This window comes from Podarcis raffonei, chromosome 17 (genome assembly GCF_027172205.1).
Source record: "Podarcis raffonei isolate rPodRaf1 chromosome 17, rPodRaf1.pri, whole genome shotgun sequence".
Taxonomy (NCBI): Eukaryota; Metazoa; Chordata; class Lepidosauria; order Squamata; family Lacertidae; genus Podarcis; species Podarcis raffonei.
In genome coordinates this window covers 3,018,005-3,036,074 of record NC_070618.1, presented here as the reverse complement: position 1 = coordinate 3,036,074, position 18,070 = coordinate 3,018,005, and the positions used below count along the sequence as shown (strand labels likewise).

The window sequence follows — 18,070 nt, the reverse complement described above, 5'->3', positions numbered from 1 at the left end:
GCTGCACTTTCAAAGAAAATCAAGCCAGGAAGTGCAGAAGAGAAAAGTTGCCGTCCTTAACGATCATATTTCGCAGCATGCACAATGGAGTCTTGTGTTTATTTGGAGGAAAGGGCTGCAATATCAATTTTCATTAAATAATAAACAAGAATATACCGAGGTACTGTGCAAGAGCGGCATTCGCCTAACTTGCATAAGACTTGGATAAAGAGGTCCTGTGCAAAACCTCTGTATTAAGAACTATTTTCTTTTTAAGCCCAGGTGGCTCAGTTGGTAAGAGCATGACGCTGATAACACCAAGGTTGCAGGTTCGATCCCCGTATGGGGCAGCTGCATATTCCTGTGTTGAAGGGGTTGGACTAGATGGTCCCTAGGGTCCCTCCCTAAAAAAATCCTATGATTCTAAGCCCAAAATATGTACCACAATTACAGTCTTCAAAATACTCCTTCGCGTGTACAGCGTGGTGAGATCTCGAGAGCATAATGTCTCCTAGCTGGGTTGCTGGAATTCAAATGTGCCTTCTGCATGGGACAATCGGTGGAAATAGGCACACATATATTGCACCTGGTGAGGAGCAAATGGAAATAGTAGTGTGACAAGAAGCCACCCATCATGCAACAAACCGCACACATTCCACTTCCACCCCAAAATGCACTGACAAGTGTCCACACCAGCAGGGATTATTTTTAGGGTTTTCCATGTTAAAGGGGAATCTGGATTAAATATATATTTTTAAAGGATTTCAGTGATCATCGAGTTGTGGGGGTGCTGTGAAACACGCACAAGAAAAGCATCGGCTCCACAATCAACCCACCTGGAAGCACCCTTGGTTCTTTCTCAGTAATTCTGCTCCTCGCAGGAATAAGAATTAAACATGCTAAGACGGCTGAACCCCCATTTTTCGTAAACCATGCCCAGGATTTCTGCTGCCACTCTGAGCGATGCTTTACAGGGCTCCAGGGGGATGCATCCTGCTTCACATTCTTAACTTGCTCTGCACCATCGCCACCCTGCGCTTTAAGATGAAAGAATGTCCTTGCTCCGTTCATTACTGAACTACAGACATCCTTTTGCTGAAGTTCTCCAGCAGAGCACTGTCCTTTGTTAGCAGTAGCTCCTCCCTTCTGCCTGGGATGCCAGAACTCTTATTCTGAAAAGGATCTCGCTGCAACTTGAAGCTCCAGTCCCCCCCCCCCATCCCCAACTCACTCCCTGGCTAGGTCCTAGCCGCTAGGACATCCTCAAACGGAGTGTGGTTTTGGCAGGCAAAATCTGTCTGCATGACTTTCTGGGTTTTCCCCTGCACAGAGATAACTAGACTTGCCTGCCTGAGCTAGTGTGCATGGCCTCCCTGTTCCTGCACTAACCATGCAGCAGAGCTGCCTCAACCAGGAATCTGTGGCCCTCAAGATGCTTTTGGGGTGCATTGGGCCATCACCCACCCCTGCTGGTTGAGGCTGATGGCAGTTGGGGGGGTCCAAGAACCTCAGAGAAGGCCACAGGCTTCCTCATCCTTGTTTTAGGCTCATAAGCTATAGCCATAGATAGCTCCCTTCCCAAGCTTTTCCCCCAGCTCAGCCACAAAGGGGACAGGGCTCTATTTCACAGGGATGTTGCTGTGAGGATGGAGGAAGGAAAATGCACATTTTTTCGCCATTTTGAGCTCCTTAGCAGGAAGACATTAATCATAAGTTTGGTTTTGGCAAAGGCTGTGATTTCTTCTTTTTTTAAAGAAACAAGTGTAGCAAATGATTGTGCTTGAACGCTTCCTCTTTGAGCTGAATACATCTGCTATGTTTAGATACCTATTTACTGCCGCAATACATCAGGGTGGGGAATCACATTCCCTTCTGGGCAACATTTCAAGGCCTAAATGCCAGCAGTGGGCAGGGCCAAGGCAACAAAGGAGAATTTTGCTTTTGCACCAATGCTCGAGCTCGCAGTGAACTTCTCCCTTGTTCTGTAAGAATGGCAATGGAGTCCACCTGAAAGGTGCCGAAACTGAGATCTGGTGAGCTCTGGCTGAAAGAAAGCCCCACTTTGTAATCATCATCGTAAGTTATTTATACCCTGCCCATCTGGCTGGGTTTCCCCAGCCACTCTTGTCGGCTCCCAACAGAATATTAAAAACATGATAAAACATCAAACATTAAAAAACTTCCCTAAACTGGGCTGCCTTCAGATGTCTTCTAAAAGTCATATAGTTGTTTATTTCCTTGACATCTGAAGGGCGCACGTTCCATAAGGAGGGTGCCACCACCGAGAAGGCCCTCTGCCTGGTTCCCTATAACCTCACTTCTCGTAGTGAGGGAACCGGCAGAAGGCCCTCAGAGCTGGACCTCAGTGTCCGGGCTGAATGATGGGGGTGGAGATACTCCTTCAGGTATACTGATAATAATGATACAGTATTTACCTAGCAATGATGATGTTATCAATGTGTTAATGGTAACTAGTATCATAATGATAACTAGTATCATGCAACATAGCACTGTTGCAATTGCTTTCTGCACATTATCTCCTGCTGTTTTTTTATATAACGAAGTTGGTTAGCAATTCTATTTTAAAGCATTGCTTTCTATCTCTAACCTTATACTTTGGGTAGCTGTAGGCTAGCTCCTACACCATGGGTAGGCAAACTAAGGCCTGGGGGCCTTCTAAATCCGGCCCGCGGACGGTCTGGGAATCAGCATGAGTAGAATGTGTCCTTTTATTTAAAATGCATCTCTGAGTTATTTGTGGGGCATAGGAACTTGTTCTTTTTTTTTTCTTTCCAAAATATAGTCTGGTCCCCCACAAGGTCTGAGGGACAGTGGACCGCCCCCCTGCTGAAAAAGTTTGCTGACCCCTGTTCTACACAGACTCACAGTAGGCCGGGGTGATGTATTGATACATTGCCCAGGACCAGTCTGAGGGCCAGAGTGTGATGGCGTCTTCACCTGGCAATATATCACAGGTAGGGCTTGTCTGTGCCTTACCTTCCTTCTCCGGTTGCTGCCAGATTCCTCCCTGTGCCAGGCAGTGGTGGCAGAGGAACTGTGGCAGTTTTACCCCAGCACCTCGTGAGGCCAGGGCAAATGATCCTTCCTTTTCACCATCGCGATGTATCACTATATCGCGATGTTTAGGTGATGATACATCGCAATGTTGAAAAGCTGATATCGTCGAGCCATAACTCACAAACCCTGCTCTGTCCACTAGCCTGGCAGGCCAGAGGCAATATCAGTCAGCCAAAACGCTCAGAGACTTTTCCCCGAGGGCAAAGTTGGTCATAGTGCAGGATGTGAACCCGAGGTGTGGAGAGGACAGGCTGGAAGGGGGAAGATGAACCTGCCTACGTATCTACGTTATTCAGTAACAAAAGCCAGCGCAGGCAGCAGTTAACAAAAACACATTAACACCAAGCTGTTAGTCATCTGTATTATTTTAATCCAAAAGAGAAGTTTCAGGACAAGGAATGAAAAGCTGATGGCTCGATTCTGGTCCCAGTTTGAGGCTCTAATGACTGTTGCATCCAGCAGTTAGCGCTTGCTGCTAAGAATCATTTCACTTTCTGAAAAACCTGGACACAAACCACATCCTCTGCTGTCAAGCGCTAGGAGGAGAGAGAGAGAAAAGGAAAAGGGAAAGGGGAAAAAAGAGTGAGGAAAGAGACTCTCTAGGCCCGAGACCTTTGGAGCACAGTGGCGTAGTGTGGGTTGTCAGCACCCGGGGCAAGGCAAGTAATTTGCACCCCCTAACCCATGGATTTTAGCAGGGGGCAGATAGCTGCGAGTGCGAGCGCCCCCCCCCCAGATGTTGTGCCCGGTGCGGCTGGCCCCCCTGCACCCCCCACGCTACGCCACTGTTGGAGCATTTTTCATTTGTGAAGCTTGAAACAGCTCATAACAATAATGGAAAAACCCATTTCGGCTACCATGTACGTCCAATTTCTCTTTTGTGTTTTTTGTCCTGGATTGACAACACTCAAGTCACACAACATGACGCAAGCAGTGTCGAGACAGCAAATTTAAGTGTAGGACCACTGCTTGGGAGCGGGGAAGAATAATAGCAAGGTTCCAGAGCCTGCTTCTGAAATTAAAATAGAGCGATTACTTGCAGTTTAAGAGCCATTGTTGTGCTGACTTTTGAATACTTTAATGTCTAAACCAATAATCACATACATCTTGACATGCAGGGGGGAGAGGGGCTGCCCAAATGGATTTTCTGCTTTAAGCATCTTGTGTGCAAACTCTGAGTGATAATCCATTGCTTGACCAGTGTTCTCTGTGTGGACCTGGAAACATATCCTCTGGCAAAGGAGGGCCTCTCCAACTTCCTCTGTGGACATGATCCACCAGGAAGCTCTCCTGCACAGAAGTCACTGAAAGAAACTGAAATCCCGCAACTGTACAGTAGTGGCAGCTCACATTCATTCTTCAGTGGCATATATTAAAGAGCATCTCCTACAAGTTTACTCGTACACACAATCAGTTCTGTATCCCCCCCTTAATAGCAACTCATGAGCTACTTGTTCTTAAAAACAGGAAGTTTTACTGTCTGGGATATATGGTTTGCAAATTCTTTCTGTAGTATAGGAAGAGCCCATTCAGAAGCATTTTAACAGCCAAATGAAATTCGACCCACCCCTTGCACCTGGGCAATTTGCTCTGCTTGGATCTCACAGACATTAATAGTTGCATGTCACCAAGGAAGATCAGCAATCTGGCAATTGGAGGCTTTTTTGTATAAAGCATTTTAGCAGATAAAATTGTAGACATGCAGTTCAAGCCAATCACGTGAGTGAATGAACACGCACTTCCATCATTAGTGCGGGGGCTTCATTCTCCAAAGTTAATGTTACTCAGCTTAGTTTTTTTTAAAAAAAACCACTGCTTATATGCAATAATAAGCTAACAGCAACAAGAAAAGTGCTTTGTGCCAGAACTGGCATTTTATTTTATTTTATTATCGTATTGTATCGTAGGCTTTAAGATGCCGGGCGGGGGTGCTGCTAGGGGCGCCTTGGAAGATGGCCGACAATACCATCTCTCCGGCTCACAGGAGGTAATTTAGGGGCTGATTATGGGAGTATATCAGCCTCCCGTGATTTTCCCAGGGGATGGGAAGATGCTGCCTCACCCGCGGATGCCCATAAATCAACCCCGAGTTCGAAAGAAGGAAGGGATGGGGGCACTGGACGGAAAGCCCTTGAGCGAGTTCTGGATCTCCCGGACGCTACTTCCAAGAGTGAAACTAGTTGCATTGCTTAAGATAAAATAATTGGAGAAAGTAAATGCACATGTTTCGAGTGAAGTAAGGATAATCTGATAATTAAATCCTAATCTGATTTAATCTGCTAATTAAATCTACCACTGAGAAGTCAAGAGTGATGGGACGGAATGAACAGAAGATTACATCAAAGAATGACAGCTATGTCGGTATGTTGAAATGGAACGGAAAGGGGGGGGTCTTTCTTTCTTTTTCATTATGATTTACCTAACAACCCCTCCCCTAGAAGAACTGTCACATGATTGACAGCAAGTGAGATTGGAGATAAACTGTGTAGAAATAAAAATATTAACCAAAGGCTTTGTTTTGTGGAAGATCTGGAAAGAACGAAAGGCTTTCCTGTGGCGCAGTTATTTTGGGATCCGCCATTATGAGACAGACTTTGTTGCGAGATTTACAGTCAAAGGGGGAGGCGAGCCACTGTTCTGCTATCATGTTTGGACTGTATATCTGAATGGGCAAAAACTCCCCTGGAAAGACTGATTTATGGTGCAACTGGTCTGGAAAAATTAAGGAGCAGACGCTTAGACTGTATTTCATCAGAACTGACAAAAATGGCGCCGGCCGCTTGAACAGGACTTTTGGATCAGCGTGAGATGAATTACGGGAGAGCATTACAAAAGTTCACACAGAAACTTAAATAATGCTTGCTTCAACTCGCCTGTGGATACAACTTGGAGGTTATTAAGAAGAAATACGATAACAATAAGGAGATGGGAAGATGGGACTTGTGAATATCAAAGCAGCAGAAATATGAGATGATTGGACTCTTACTGAACTCGAAGCATGGGTACCCCCAACAAAAAAAATTAAAATACGGTTAAATATTTGGAGTTTATGATTTGTATTGATATATTTTGGAATAACTAATATGATATGATTGGTTTGTTAAATGGAAATTTAATAAAAATTATTTTTAAAAAAGATGCCACAACAGCTCGTTGTTTTTGTATTTAGCAGATGTCTTCTGATTTCAAGCATCTCTCTGAACACTTCAAATAAATTCATTTTGTAGCCTAACTCTTGAGAGCAAGGCAGATGTTTTTACTCCCTGTTAAATCATTTCACCTGTGCAACTTCATGGACCTGCGAGAGACTCTCCATGAATACAACAGGCATCTGCCGCTGAGCTTTCTGCCCCAAGGCTCTGGTACAGTTATCCAGCACAGATGGCGGTCATCCCTTCATACTTGCGATAGCAGAGGGTGATGGCAGTGGGAGATGCTGTGAATTAATGGACTGAAAAGGATATACCAAGAGCTCGGGCCACAAGTTTCAATATAAGGAATAATTCCTACTCGAGAGTTGAAAAGAAAAACGTGTATATTCTGCTAAGAATAACAGTTTGAAGCTAATAGTAAATTTAAACACAACGTGTAAGTACGATAGTTTTAAGGTAAAACGTTTAAGTACAGAAATAATGTAGTTTCAAATATGCAGTGATATAGTATAAAGGTACATAACACAGACTTCCAACAGATTTATAGTCCTCAAAAAACCGAGCTGAAGAAGGCGTTTACTCCGAAACAGGGCCCTGTCCTGGTCACCACTACTGAGTCGTACATCTGATTCACACTCCGGATACTCCTTTTCGGCCCTATTTGATTCTTTATTCTTTATTCTGATTCTATATAATATGGACTCCTTTTGACTGCCATTGAGACTTGTACAAAATAATTGTTGTGTACTGGTATTTTATGTACCTTTATACTATATCACTGCATATTTGAAACTACATTATTTCTGTACTTAAACGTTTTACCTTAAAACTATCGTACTTACACGTTGTGTTTAAATTTACTATTCGCTTCAAACTGTTATTCTTAGCAGAATATACACGTTTTTCTTTTCAACTCTCGAGTAGGAATTATTCCTTATATTGAAACTTGTGGCCCGAGCTCTTGGTATATCCTTTTCAGTGTATTTCCAACAAGAACTCCAATTTCTTTAGTGAATTAATGGACGGCACAGAATGACGCGCCATGGACACCTTCTGTGAATCACTGCTTCGCCCTCCCCTTGAAACAGCTTACCAGCATTGTTGCATTGGCAGTTGTGTGGAGATCCTGCACGGGCCATGCACAGAGCTTGTGAGCAACACTAAAGCCGTTTTTTAAAAGAGCGTCATGCACAGAGGTGCTGTGTTTTGACTTAATCATTTCCCCGCTCCCTTACAGAAAGCCCCAGGAGCTGAGGTCAAATTTCAAGGAAGATGCAGGACAATGGGTGGCTCCCACTGAGCTCAGCCAAGTCAACTTTTGAACTCTTGGGAAAGGATGTTTTTGTCAAGGGGCCGTTGCCTCCATAGATGACAGGCATAACTCATGGGGCCTAGCTGTGGCTTTTCAGGACCGGAGCTATAGAAGGAGAGGGCTGGCCCATGCTAAGCTTCAGAAAACTCCCAATTGCCTCGCCTAAAGGCTTCCTCTGTGCTTGGGGCAAGCTTCTCAGGCTGCCCTTCCTCACCAGATGCAGCTGGTCCCCTTCTAGCCAGTGTCTCCATCCTCGATTTCGTTTCTCTCCTTTCTGTTCACACACCAACTGATCTCCATCCCAGAAGACGGTTGTCTGAAAGGGAGGCAGAGGGCAAGAGAAAGCAGAGACAGCAATATCGTTAGCTAACAGAATACACCTTCAATTCTAGGGTGGTGTAGAGCATGTGACAGATCCACTTTACTATAAAAAAACACAGAGCTGGATAAACTGAGTAGAAGTACAGTCGTAGCTTGGTTCTTGAATTTAATCCGTTCTGGGAGTCCGTTCAACTCCCGAAATGGTTCGAAAGCCAAGGCGCAGCTTCCTGAAGCCACAGAAGTTTTGCAGGAGTTTCCTGAAGCCACAGAAGCCCCATCAGACATTCGGCTTCCAAAAAACGTTTGCAAACCGGAACACTCATTTCCGGGTTTGCAACATTCAGGAGCCGATTTGTTCAATAACTAAGGTGTTCATCTACCGAGGTATGACTGTAGTAGGTAACAGGCTGATTTGCAGACCTCTGCCATGAACTCACTAGGGAGCTCCCAGTCCACAGTGTGGGGATAACACTGATATACCTTACAAGGTTGTTGTAAATGTTTCAAAATAGCGAAGGAATCTCAACACTCAAGAGCACTATAAATGCTGAGTAGTATGGTCAAATCTTGCCAATGTCTGTGGATTTTGCTTTCTGGAAAGGCCATTTGATCAAACAGGACACACACAAAAATAGAACAGGGTTGCTGTGGTCCTGAAATTGTGTAGAACCTACTAGAGAAAACAATATGTTCCACTTTTAAAATCCTGATAGCTAGATAATAGCCACAGCTTCTAGGCATCCCAGGAGTCTGGTGCTTTTATGGCCCAACTTGGAATCATTTCAGAATAAGGTCCTAAAGGTTATTTCAAGCATCCCAGGGTACCTGTGGTTTTTATTATGAACTGAAATGGAAGTCTGTCTTTTGCTTGTAAACCACCCTAGGAGCTGTTTCAGCTGAATGATGGTATACAAATAGCCCCAAAGCAAGCAAGCAATCCACCATCTCTCTGATTATTGGTTAAAACCTATGCGTATGGCAGAAATAAACTTCCAAGGATATGACTTCCCAAATCTTTGCATTTTTTTTCTTTTTACCCAAGGCTGACCACTTGGTCTCCGGCAACAATTCAGTTGCTTTAATTCTATGGCTTTTTCTAGATTGTTTTCCTGAATTTGATGCGTCAATTGTTAAAATGGAATTTAGAAAGAGGATCAGAGTTCTCTTTGTTCAGTTTAATGTCTCTCTAACGGCAAATGTTAACGCGGCTCCCCGGTACAAAATGATTAGCTTTCAGCATGGAGTTGAAATTTTATTATTTTAAATATAAGTTTATTGTTGTAGCCAAAGGCCATGGCAAACCTGCAGCAACAGTACCGATAAAACAATACGGGTCAAACATCCATAATTCAAGCCAACATCCATGATGTAAGAGAGAGGTTGCCAAAGACACCAACAAACTCAAATCCAGCTTGACTTCAAATTAAACCTCCGAGTCACCACAACAATTTACAACAATTTTATCTAACTCCTTTTTCCTTCACCGCTCCTTTTTTTGCAACCAGTACTTAAGAAAGTCACTCTCTGTGTTATGAAGCTATCATTGTCACTCAAAAGAAAACCAGACCATTTCTGCCAAGGTGTGCCTGCTTGCTTGTGCGAACAAAGGTTTCAGAAAGTGATCTCTTGAGTCACAATATAAGAGGCGGGCTAGCAGATTATGATGTCTTCCACCTGAGGATGACCACAAATACAAAGTTTGTCCATGTACGGGAGCCTTGTTGTAGCAGCCACCCAAGACTGCAGTCACTTGGAAACACAGCCCAATAAAGGCATTTCTTAAGGAAGCCGGTGAGAGTTTGGTCAGATAACTAGGTCTAAAATGCTCTGTTCTCAAGTGTGGAAAATATGGTGTTTCTAATTAGTTTCAGGTCCCCTCTTGATTCGATTCAGAAGCGCCAATCCCTTAGTTGACACTTACTGTATTTTTTGCTCTATAAGACTCACTTTTTCCCTCCTAAAAAGTAAGGGGAAATGTGTGCGCATCTTATTGAGCAAATGCAGGCTGCGCAGCTATTCCAGAAGCCGGAACAGCAAGAGGGATTGCTGCTTTCACTGCGCAGCGATCCCTCTTGCTGTTCTGGCTTCTGAGATTCAGAATATTTTTTTTTCTTCTTGTTTTCCTCCTCCAAAAACTAGGTGCGTCTTGTGGTCTGGTGCGTCTTCTAGAGTGAAAAATACGGTATTCAAGGTCAAAGCATAGCTCATTTCTGGAAAACAACAATAATCTAAAACATCTTGACAAGCTCAAAAAGCTTTGGAAATGCTATTGTTACATTATGTGTTGCTTTGTGTTGTATTCTCTGTTTTAGTGAACTTGTATGTAGCTATTTTACTGCATTTTAAATTAAAAGTAAAAAACAAAAATATTGGCAAGCTGCTTTCCAGTGTTGGCTATCTCCTAATTCCATATAGCACAGAGCTCAACAGGCATAGCAGCAATTTTTAAAATATACTTTAACTGAGCAAGTTCGCTCTTGCCTTAATTATTGGCCACCCAGATTCTGTACGAAGAAGAGTTACTGATCCAAAACTTTAATGGAATTCAAACCAGAGCCCCAGATTTCAATGCCATAGAGTATTTGAGTAAGCACTTTGCTACCAAATATCTTTTGGGCAGGTTCAATCAGCTGCCCATCCTTATCGTAACAGAACTCCATCAATGCCCCTATGTTTTTCTGTGCTTTGACTTTCACTGCCTCCGTACGGCACTTCCAAGAGAGGATTTCAATAGACACCCAAGTATCTGAATGAGCGAGTTTGTTCTATAGCCTGCTGATTTAACACCATCTATACCTTAGGACTGTGTCTGCCAAAAATCACAACCCTACTGCTCACCTGAAAGGACCCAGCTATTGATTACAGGAAGGAGGGAGCTACTTTTGAGAAAGTGTCCAGATGTGCACTACAGAAGTCTTCTCACATTGCTAAGATTTCAGTTAATGCCCTCTCTTTTGCGCTAGGTGGGCTGCATTGCAACTTTCTTCCTGTATAATTTTGTGGCAAGGAGTAAAAGACAGAACAACTAAATAAATGCTGGCTACTCCAGGACAGTGACCATTGCTTGAAGAGTAAGCCAGCAATAAAAATAAAAAAAATAGAAGCCAGCAATTATTATTTTTCTTGCCAAGCTTTAAAATATCAAAGTAACATTATAGAAAGGGGTTAGCCTTACCAGAATAAAAAAATCAGACAGTTGCTTCAGGCAGCAGCTTCTGGTGGAGGGCAGTTTTCCTGCCTCAACCACATGCCTCCCTTTTTAAAAAATAGTTCTTAATCTATAGCAGTGGGATGACTTTTTTAAAAAACGAAACAAAACACAACTCATCCCAACCCACAATAACAATACAGTGGTACCTTGGTTGTCAAACTGAATCCATTCCGGGACTCCTGAAACTGTTCAAAAACTAAGGAGTGGCTTCCGATTGGTTGCAGGATCTTCCTGCACTCAAGCGGAAGCAGTGTCGGATGTTTGGCTTCCAAGAAACGTTCACAAACCGGAACACTCACTTCCAGGTCTGCGGCGTTTGGGAGCCAATTTGTTCGGGAGTCAAGCCATTCAGCAACCAAGGTGCAACTGTATTCAATCAAGGGAGAGGCAATGCATGATGATCTCCAGAAATGGAAGCAGTAATGGTGAGACGACCTGAAGTTGAGATATAACTGGTGGAGTACAGCTACCCCAGGAACTGATTCCAGAAGGGCTATATTATTGTTTTATTCAGGTGTGAAAACAACCATGGCTGGTCTTAGGCAAAGAACTCTTGATAAGAAATCCTCCCATTAACCCCACAGATATCAAATGCAATTTTTAGCCGCTATTTCAGGGTCTGGAGGCAGTATACATTTAGTAATAAAAGTGAATTAATACAAAGTTCATTGATAGAAAGAAGATTCCACCTAAACATTAGGAAGAACTTCCTGACAGTAAGAGCTGTTCGACAGTGGAATTTGCTGCCAAGGAGTGTGGTGGAGTCTCCTTCTTTGGAGGTCTTTAAGCAGAGGCTTGACAACCATATGTCAGGAGTGCTCTGATGGTGTTTCCTGCTTGGCAGGGGGTTGGACTCGATGGCCCTTGTGGTCTCTTCCAACTCTATGATTCTATGATTCTATGATTCTATGATTCTATGATAGGCTTTGTCATAAACTCGTTAGACAAGCCACTCACTCTCAGACCCCCGTCTGGGGATAATATGGGCCTAGCTTCCAATGCCATTAAAATTACCAAAAAGAAAGCCAGCAGCGTTGAATGCTTGACAAACCCTTCATTAGCGTTCAAAAATTATTTCTACTATTACTGCTACTTCCTCTGCCCATGGCCTTTATTCCCAAAACCTTTATTTGAGGCTGCGCATTCATTTTATTTGCTGTGCTTAGCCCTTGATAGAGTGTTTGTCTATCCCTCATTTGTAAAACGGAGTTCTCCTAAAAGGGTGCAACATCTCTGGCAGCTAGAAGCAAAGTTGCCCCTCTCCTAGACTGGAGCTGGTGTGAAGAAGAAGAGTTTGGATTTGATATCCCGCTTTATCCCTACCCTAAGGAGTCTCAAAGCGGCTAAGATTCTCCTTTCCCTTCTTCCCCCACAACAAACACTCTGTGAGGTGAGTGGGGCTGAGAGACTTCAGAGAAGTGTGCCTGGCCCAAGGTCACCCAGCAGCTGCAGGTGGAGGAGCGGGGAAGCGAACCCGGTTCACCAGATTACGAGTCTACTGCTCTTAACCACTACACCACACTGGCTCTCCAAAAATTTACACAATATACATACTGAGCTCCTAATAAAATACTGAATACTGAATACTGAGCTCCTAATAAAAGCTACCTCGGAAAGAGAGGGAGACACTGAAAGATGTTTTTGTTCCAAACACATCATTTCCCAAAACCAGGCTGCTAGTTTATCAGAAGCACAGCCCTAGTGAAACCATGACTCACAAAGATGAAAAGTGCCGACCAGAGGTCAACAAGTTTGTTTTGCTGCATGTATGCAGAACGGACAGGCCCCATCAAGCATCTGAGAGTGCACTAGAGGTAGCAGTTGTGCTACAAGTCGTACAAGCTTGGCATGGAGCCTAGTTTGGGCAACAAATAAGTTTCAGTTTGCACAAGCAACTCACGTGAGTTTAGTTGTCTCCTTGTGTGAACAGTGCAACACAGGAGGAGATGTTATGAGTAGGCATTTCTGTACCCCCAACGCACAGAGATGAATATTATGCCTTACACACACACACACATACACACACAGATTATATATATATATATATATATATATATATATATATATATATATGTTTGTTTGTTTGTTTGTTTGTTTGTTTGTTTGTTTTGTTTAACTCCTTTCCATGTGAGTAGGCTGCTCCACTGACTGGTTTTATTTGCACAAATGTGCTTCTTTCTGCTTGTCAGGTGAAGTTTGACAACACTGCTGAGCCAGCACAACCAGCGGCAGGGCGAGCCGGTTGGGCGCCTGGGGTGGCGCACGTGCCGGGCGCCTGGGGATGGGGCCAGCCGCCCGTGGGGTGAGGCAAGCCGGGGCTGGATGCTCTCCCAGGCAGGCAGTTTGGAGCAGCGCGGAGCCTGCGGGCGCCCAAGTCACCACGTCACTCCCAGGAGAGACATGTGGCTCAGGCGCACTGCAGGCCCTGCGGTGAGTGCCGCCTGGCATTTTGTCACCCCCTCAGTGGTGACACCTGGGGCGGCCTGCACCCACCGCACCCCTCTTCCTCCGCCCCTGAGCACAACTCAAGGCCAAGAATCTATGTGTGTGAAACCATGTTGACACTATAACTCTCCTCTTGCTATCTCTCTCATGGATGGCCACCGAACGGGTCTGTTCCCGCAGTCCAAGGGGAGGCAAGCTTCCACTTCTTACCTGGCACTTGCGTCCATCCACTGGTCCCAAGTCCTCTTCAAACTCAACCCCAAGGTCAAAGTCCATGATGTAATTCCGAAGCGAAGTCAACGTGCGGATGGTCATGTGGTTTCCGTTGTGGATGATCTCCTTCTCCGGCTTCAAGAGGCAAACCAGCTTCCTTAGAGCGACATTGATGTCTAACATACGGCAGCGTGAGAAAATAAGGTGGATAGGTCAGGGCAGTGCGTGTGCATGCAATTGTGCATGCGGAAGGAGAAGTACCTTGGTTCTCGAACAGAATGCGTTCTGGGAGTCTGCTTGAAAACCAAGGTGTGGTTTCCGATTGGCTGCAGGACATTCCTGCAGCCAATTGGAAGCCGCACCAGATGTTCGGCCTCCGAAAGTCATTCGAAAACGGGAACATGCACTTCCAGGTTTCGATCGTCTGGAGCCGATTTGTTCGGAAGACAAGGTGTTTGAGATCCAAGGTACGACTGTAACAGCTTAGTACAGTGGTACCTTGGGTTACATACGCTTCAGGTTACAGACTCCGCTAACCCAGAAATAGTACCTCAGGTAAAGAACTTTACCACTCTGGGAGCCGCCCAGAGCGGCTGGGGAAACTCAGCCAGATGGGCGGGGTATAAATAATAAATTATTATTATTAAAATTTTATTACCTCAGGATGAGAACAGAAATCGCGCCGCGGTGGCGCAGCGACAGCAGGAGGCCCCATTAGCTAAAGTGGTGCTTCAGGTTAAGGACAGTTTCAGGTTAAGAATGGACCTCCGGAACAAATTACTGTATTTTTTGCTGTATAAGACTCACTTTTTCCCGCCTAAAAAGTAAGGGGAAATGTGTGTGCGTCTTATGGGGCGAATGCAGGCTGCGCAGCTATTCCAGAAGCCAGAACAGCAAGAGGGATTGCTGCTTTCACTGAGCAGTGATCCCTCTTGCTGTTCTGACTTCTGAGATTCAGAATATTTTTTTTTCTTGTTTTCCTCCTCCAAAATCTAGGTGCGTCTTGTGGTCTGGTGCGTCTTATAGAGCGAAAAATACGGTAAGCTCTTAACCCGAGGTACCACTGTATACAGAAACAGCAATGGCCTTTCTTGTTACTTAGCCCTTGCTGTAGCCCTCCAGTGTTGAAGCCAGCTTGCCCAACCCTTAGTAAGGAAGGAATCACAGAGCTGGCAGGTACCACGAGGGTCATCTAGTCCAACCCCCTGCAATGCAGGGATCTTTCACCCAATGTGGGGCTCGAACCCATGACTGTGAGAATAAGAGTCTCATGCTCTCCTGACTGAGCTATCAGGAGGATAGACACAAGAACACATCCGTCTCAGGCATGTATATTGAAACTTACACCCCGTCTTCCCTCCCCAGATGCAGCCAACATAGTAAAATCAAGTAAAAATGCAATTAAATATAGCATTTAAAAAACAATTATTTTAATATCTGTGCATTCTTTCCTTCACCATCTTGCCTAGAAAATTGGACCCTGGCTAAGAAATTGAGCTACATCTCAGGAAGTCCGTATCTGAATCTCATTCATGCCACAGACACACTCCCCTATTTGCAATACAGTGGTTAATAATGCAGACCTACCTTACAGACCTGTGGCAAGGATTGCCAAGTTGGTAGCCAACTCTAGACCCTTCAAAATTACCATATAAATGCTAAGTTGCTTTGGCCTCAAATGCCAAGATCTTGAAAAAGCATCACTGAATCATCCTGTAAGAAGGGACCCCGGTCCCAATGCAAGAATGTGTGGGGCCCAGCTGCAGGATCTCATGTGGGCCCCCCAAGGCACTCTGCACATGCTCCAGTTAATGTTTTTATATATGTTCCAGATCTTCGAGTTAGATCTTCATGGGGGTTTGGGAGGGGATATTAAGCATTGCATCAAATTCATTCTCAGAGTCTGTGGGGTTGGTGTGAAAGGGGGAATGAGTGTGTGAGAGAGAATAACGGAATCCCGGAATTATAGAGCTGGAAGGGGGTCCCCGTGGTCATCTAGTCCAACCCCTTACAATGCAAGGAGAGAGAGAGAGAGTGGCGCTTACCTAAGGCACGAAGGTAGTTGTCCATGTTGTCCTGGGAGACGAATCGGTAGTAGCCGGTGAGATTGGGAGGCATCAGAAGGCAGGAGCAGGAACGGAAGAGAGAGAAAACAGCCGCGGGGGTGAGAGAGAGAGAAGAGCGCCAAGCTGCACGTGTGAACACGACAAGAGAGCAGACCCGGAGGAAAGAAAGGGCTCTTCTCCCGCTTCTCGCCCCACCGAGCCGTCTGCTGACTTTGCCGGATGCCTTAAGCCGCCGAGTCTGTCTCTCCGCCTTCCTCGCTTGCCCTTCTCTGCCTCGGCTTATATAGCGCCGCTGCGCTCCCAAATCTCGCCGCCGTAAGAGTCGCTTCGCCCCGGCCCCGGGGAGGGGGGGACGCGGCAGGGGAGGAGCCGGGAAGACAGCCTCCCTCCCCCTTTCTCCTTCTTCTTCTTCTTCTTCCTTTCTTCTTCCGATTAAGACTTTAAAACACACACACAGCGCGCAGAAAGAAAAGAGGAAAAACTTTAAAGGGGCAGCTCGACTTTGCGCTGCTCCAGGAATGATGCGCAACGACTGTCAAGTTTCCAATGGCTTAAACCAGGGTCCGCATCCTCGGGATCATCTCTCACACAGCAGCCCTGAGGATCCTGCAAACTCCAGAAACCTGGTTTGCCCTAAAACAACTTATTTCTCTCGGGGCCACACTTTCAGAATACAAATTGTAACAACTTTTTACTGATAAAAAAATACATTTGGAAACAAAAAGGAACAACTCCTAGCAATGCTTGATTTGTAACCTAGAATGCAGCTACTTTGTAATATGATCACAGGATCATAAAGCAACGCAGCTACATAAGAACATAAACGGTTCAAAAAATGTAATGATAAACAAGCCTCTTATATATGTACCTTAAGCATGTATACAATTCAGTGAGAGGTGTGAGCTCGCTTTTGCCAGGCGATCTCATTTATATGAGGTCTGATTTGAGACAAACTCTCATCTCCCCATGGACACAAAGAAGCCTTTCCCTTTTCTGATGTTTCATGTTTGTCAGAGTTGAAAATCCCTGGTCACAGCAATACGTCGCGGAGAATATTGTAGAAGAATAAAGGTAAAGGTACCCCTAACTGTTAGGTCCAGTTGTGGACGCCTCTGGGGTTGCAGCACTCATCTCGCTCTATAGGCCGAGGGAGCTGGCATTTGTCCGCAGACAGCTTCCGGGTCATGTGGCCAGCATGACTAAGCCGCTTCTGGCGAACCAGAGCAGCGCACGGATACACCATTTACCTTCCCGCTGGAGTGGTACCTATTTATCTACTTGCACTTTGATGTGCTTTCGAACTGCTGGGTGGGCAGGAGCTGGGACCGAGCAACGGGAGCTCACCCTGTAAGGGGATTCAAACCACCAACCTTCCGACCGGCAAGCCCTAGGCTCATTGTAGAAGAATAGCTAATACTTTTGAAGAGAGAGGGGTGTGGATACTGTTTTTGGTTGTATATTTATTTTTAAAAAAATATTTTGATACTATACAATACTGCACTGAAATGTTTAAATGTTTCTTTCATTGCCCTTGAATCTTCCCACAACCCTTGCCATCCTCTCCTGCCATGTCAGTGTGCTGTGCCACCCAAACCCTTTGAGAACCACTGACCTAAAGCAAATTGCATGGGGCCAAGGGTTTCTCAGCCCAGAATCATGCAGTCCAGTGGTTTTGTTGTTGTTGTTTAGTCGCCTTAGTTGTTTCCACTCTCTGTGACCCCATGAAACAGAGCACGCCTTGGAAACTCTCGCTTTCATCTCAAAGCTTCTTCTTCCCCATGGAATTCAAGGGGACTTTTCACCTAACTAAGGGCCCATAGGAAGGGCAAGGACAGATGTTGTTGGATTCCAGCACTCAGCTGTCTCAGCTGCCATGGACAAAGGTCAAGGATTATGGGAGTTGTGGTTCAAGGGCATTGGGGGGGCGCACAAGGCAAGCCCCCATCCCTGGCCTACAGGATTGCCTGCCTTGTTGCTTGCTTTGCCTGCTTTGCCCGGTCTGGCGACTGCAAACTTAATACAGCTGGTTCCCCAGTGTTTAAATACCAAAAAGAGAGGTACCAACACTCAGGCCTCCTTGGAAGTTCCAATCCATCTTTCGCTGTTAATCCCAGATGTGCGGTGGGAGGAGTTAGAATTAGCCATCTTGAGGGGAAACCCAAAACCTCTGTTTGCACATATCAAGACACAGCTCTCTAATGTTTCTGAAGGTATCTGGGCTCAGCCTTGCATGTCTCATAGCTGCATGTAGTGTTTTTGCATTTTTGAAGCACTGCCCCAGCACTAGCCCAGT

The 18,070-nt window shown here is 45.1% G+C and overlaps 1 protein-coding gene across 1 annotated transcript; it reads right to left on the bottom strand.

Moving 5' to 3' along the window:
* Window positions 1-3,404: 3,404 nt before the first annotated feature.
* On the bottom strand, window positions 3,405-16,104 carry RBP5 (retinol binding protein 5). Its single transcript, XM_053370299.1, has 4 exons — window positions 15,757-16,104; window positions 13,709-13,887; window positions 7,736-7,837; window positions 3,405-3,593 (listed from the first exon to the last, which is right to left on the bottom strand). Exons 1-4 carry the CDS (start codon window positions 15,827-15,829, stop codon window positions 3,540-3,542), a joined length of 408 nt encoding a protein of 135 aa, XP_053226274.1. The 5' UTR covers window positions 15,830-16,104; the 3' UTR covers window positions 3,405-3,539.
* Between the last annotated feature and the right edge of the window lie 1,966 nt (window positions 16,105-18,070).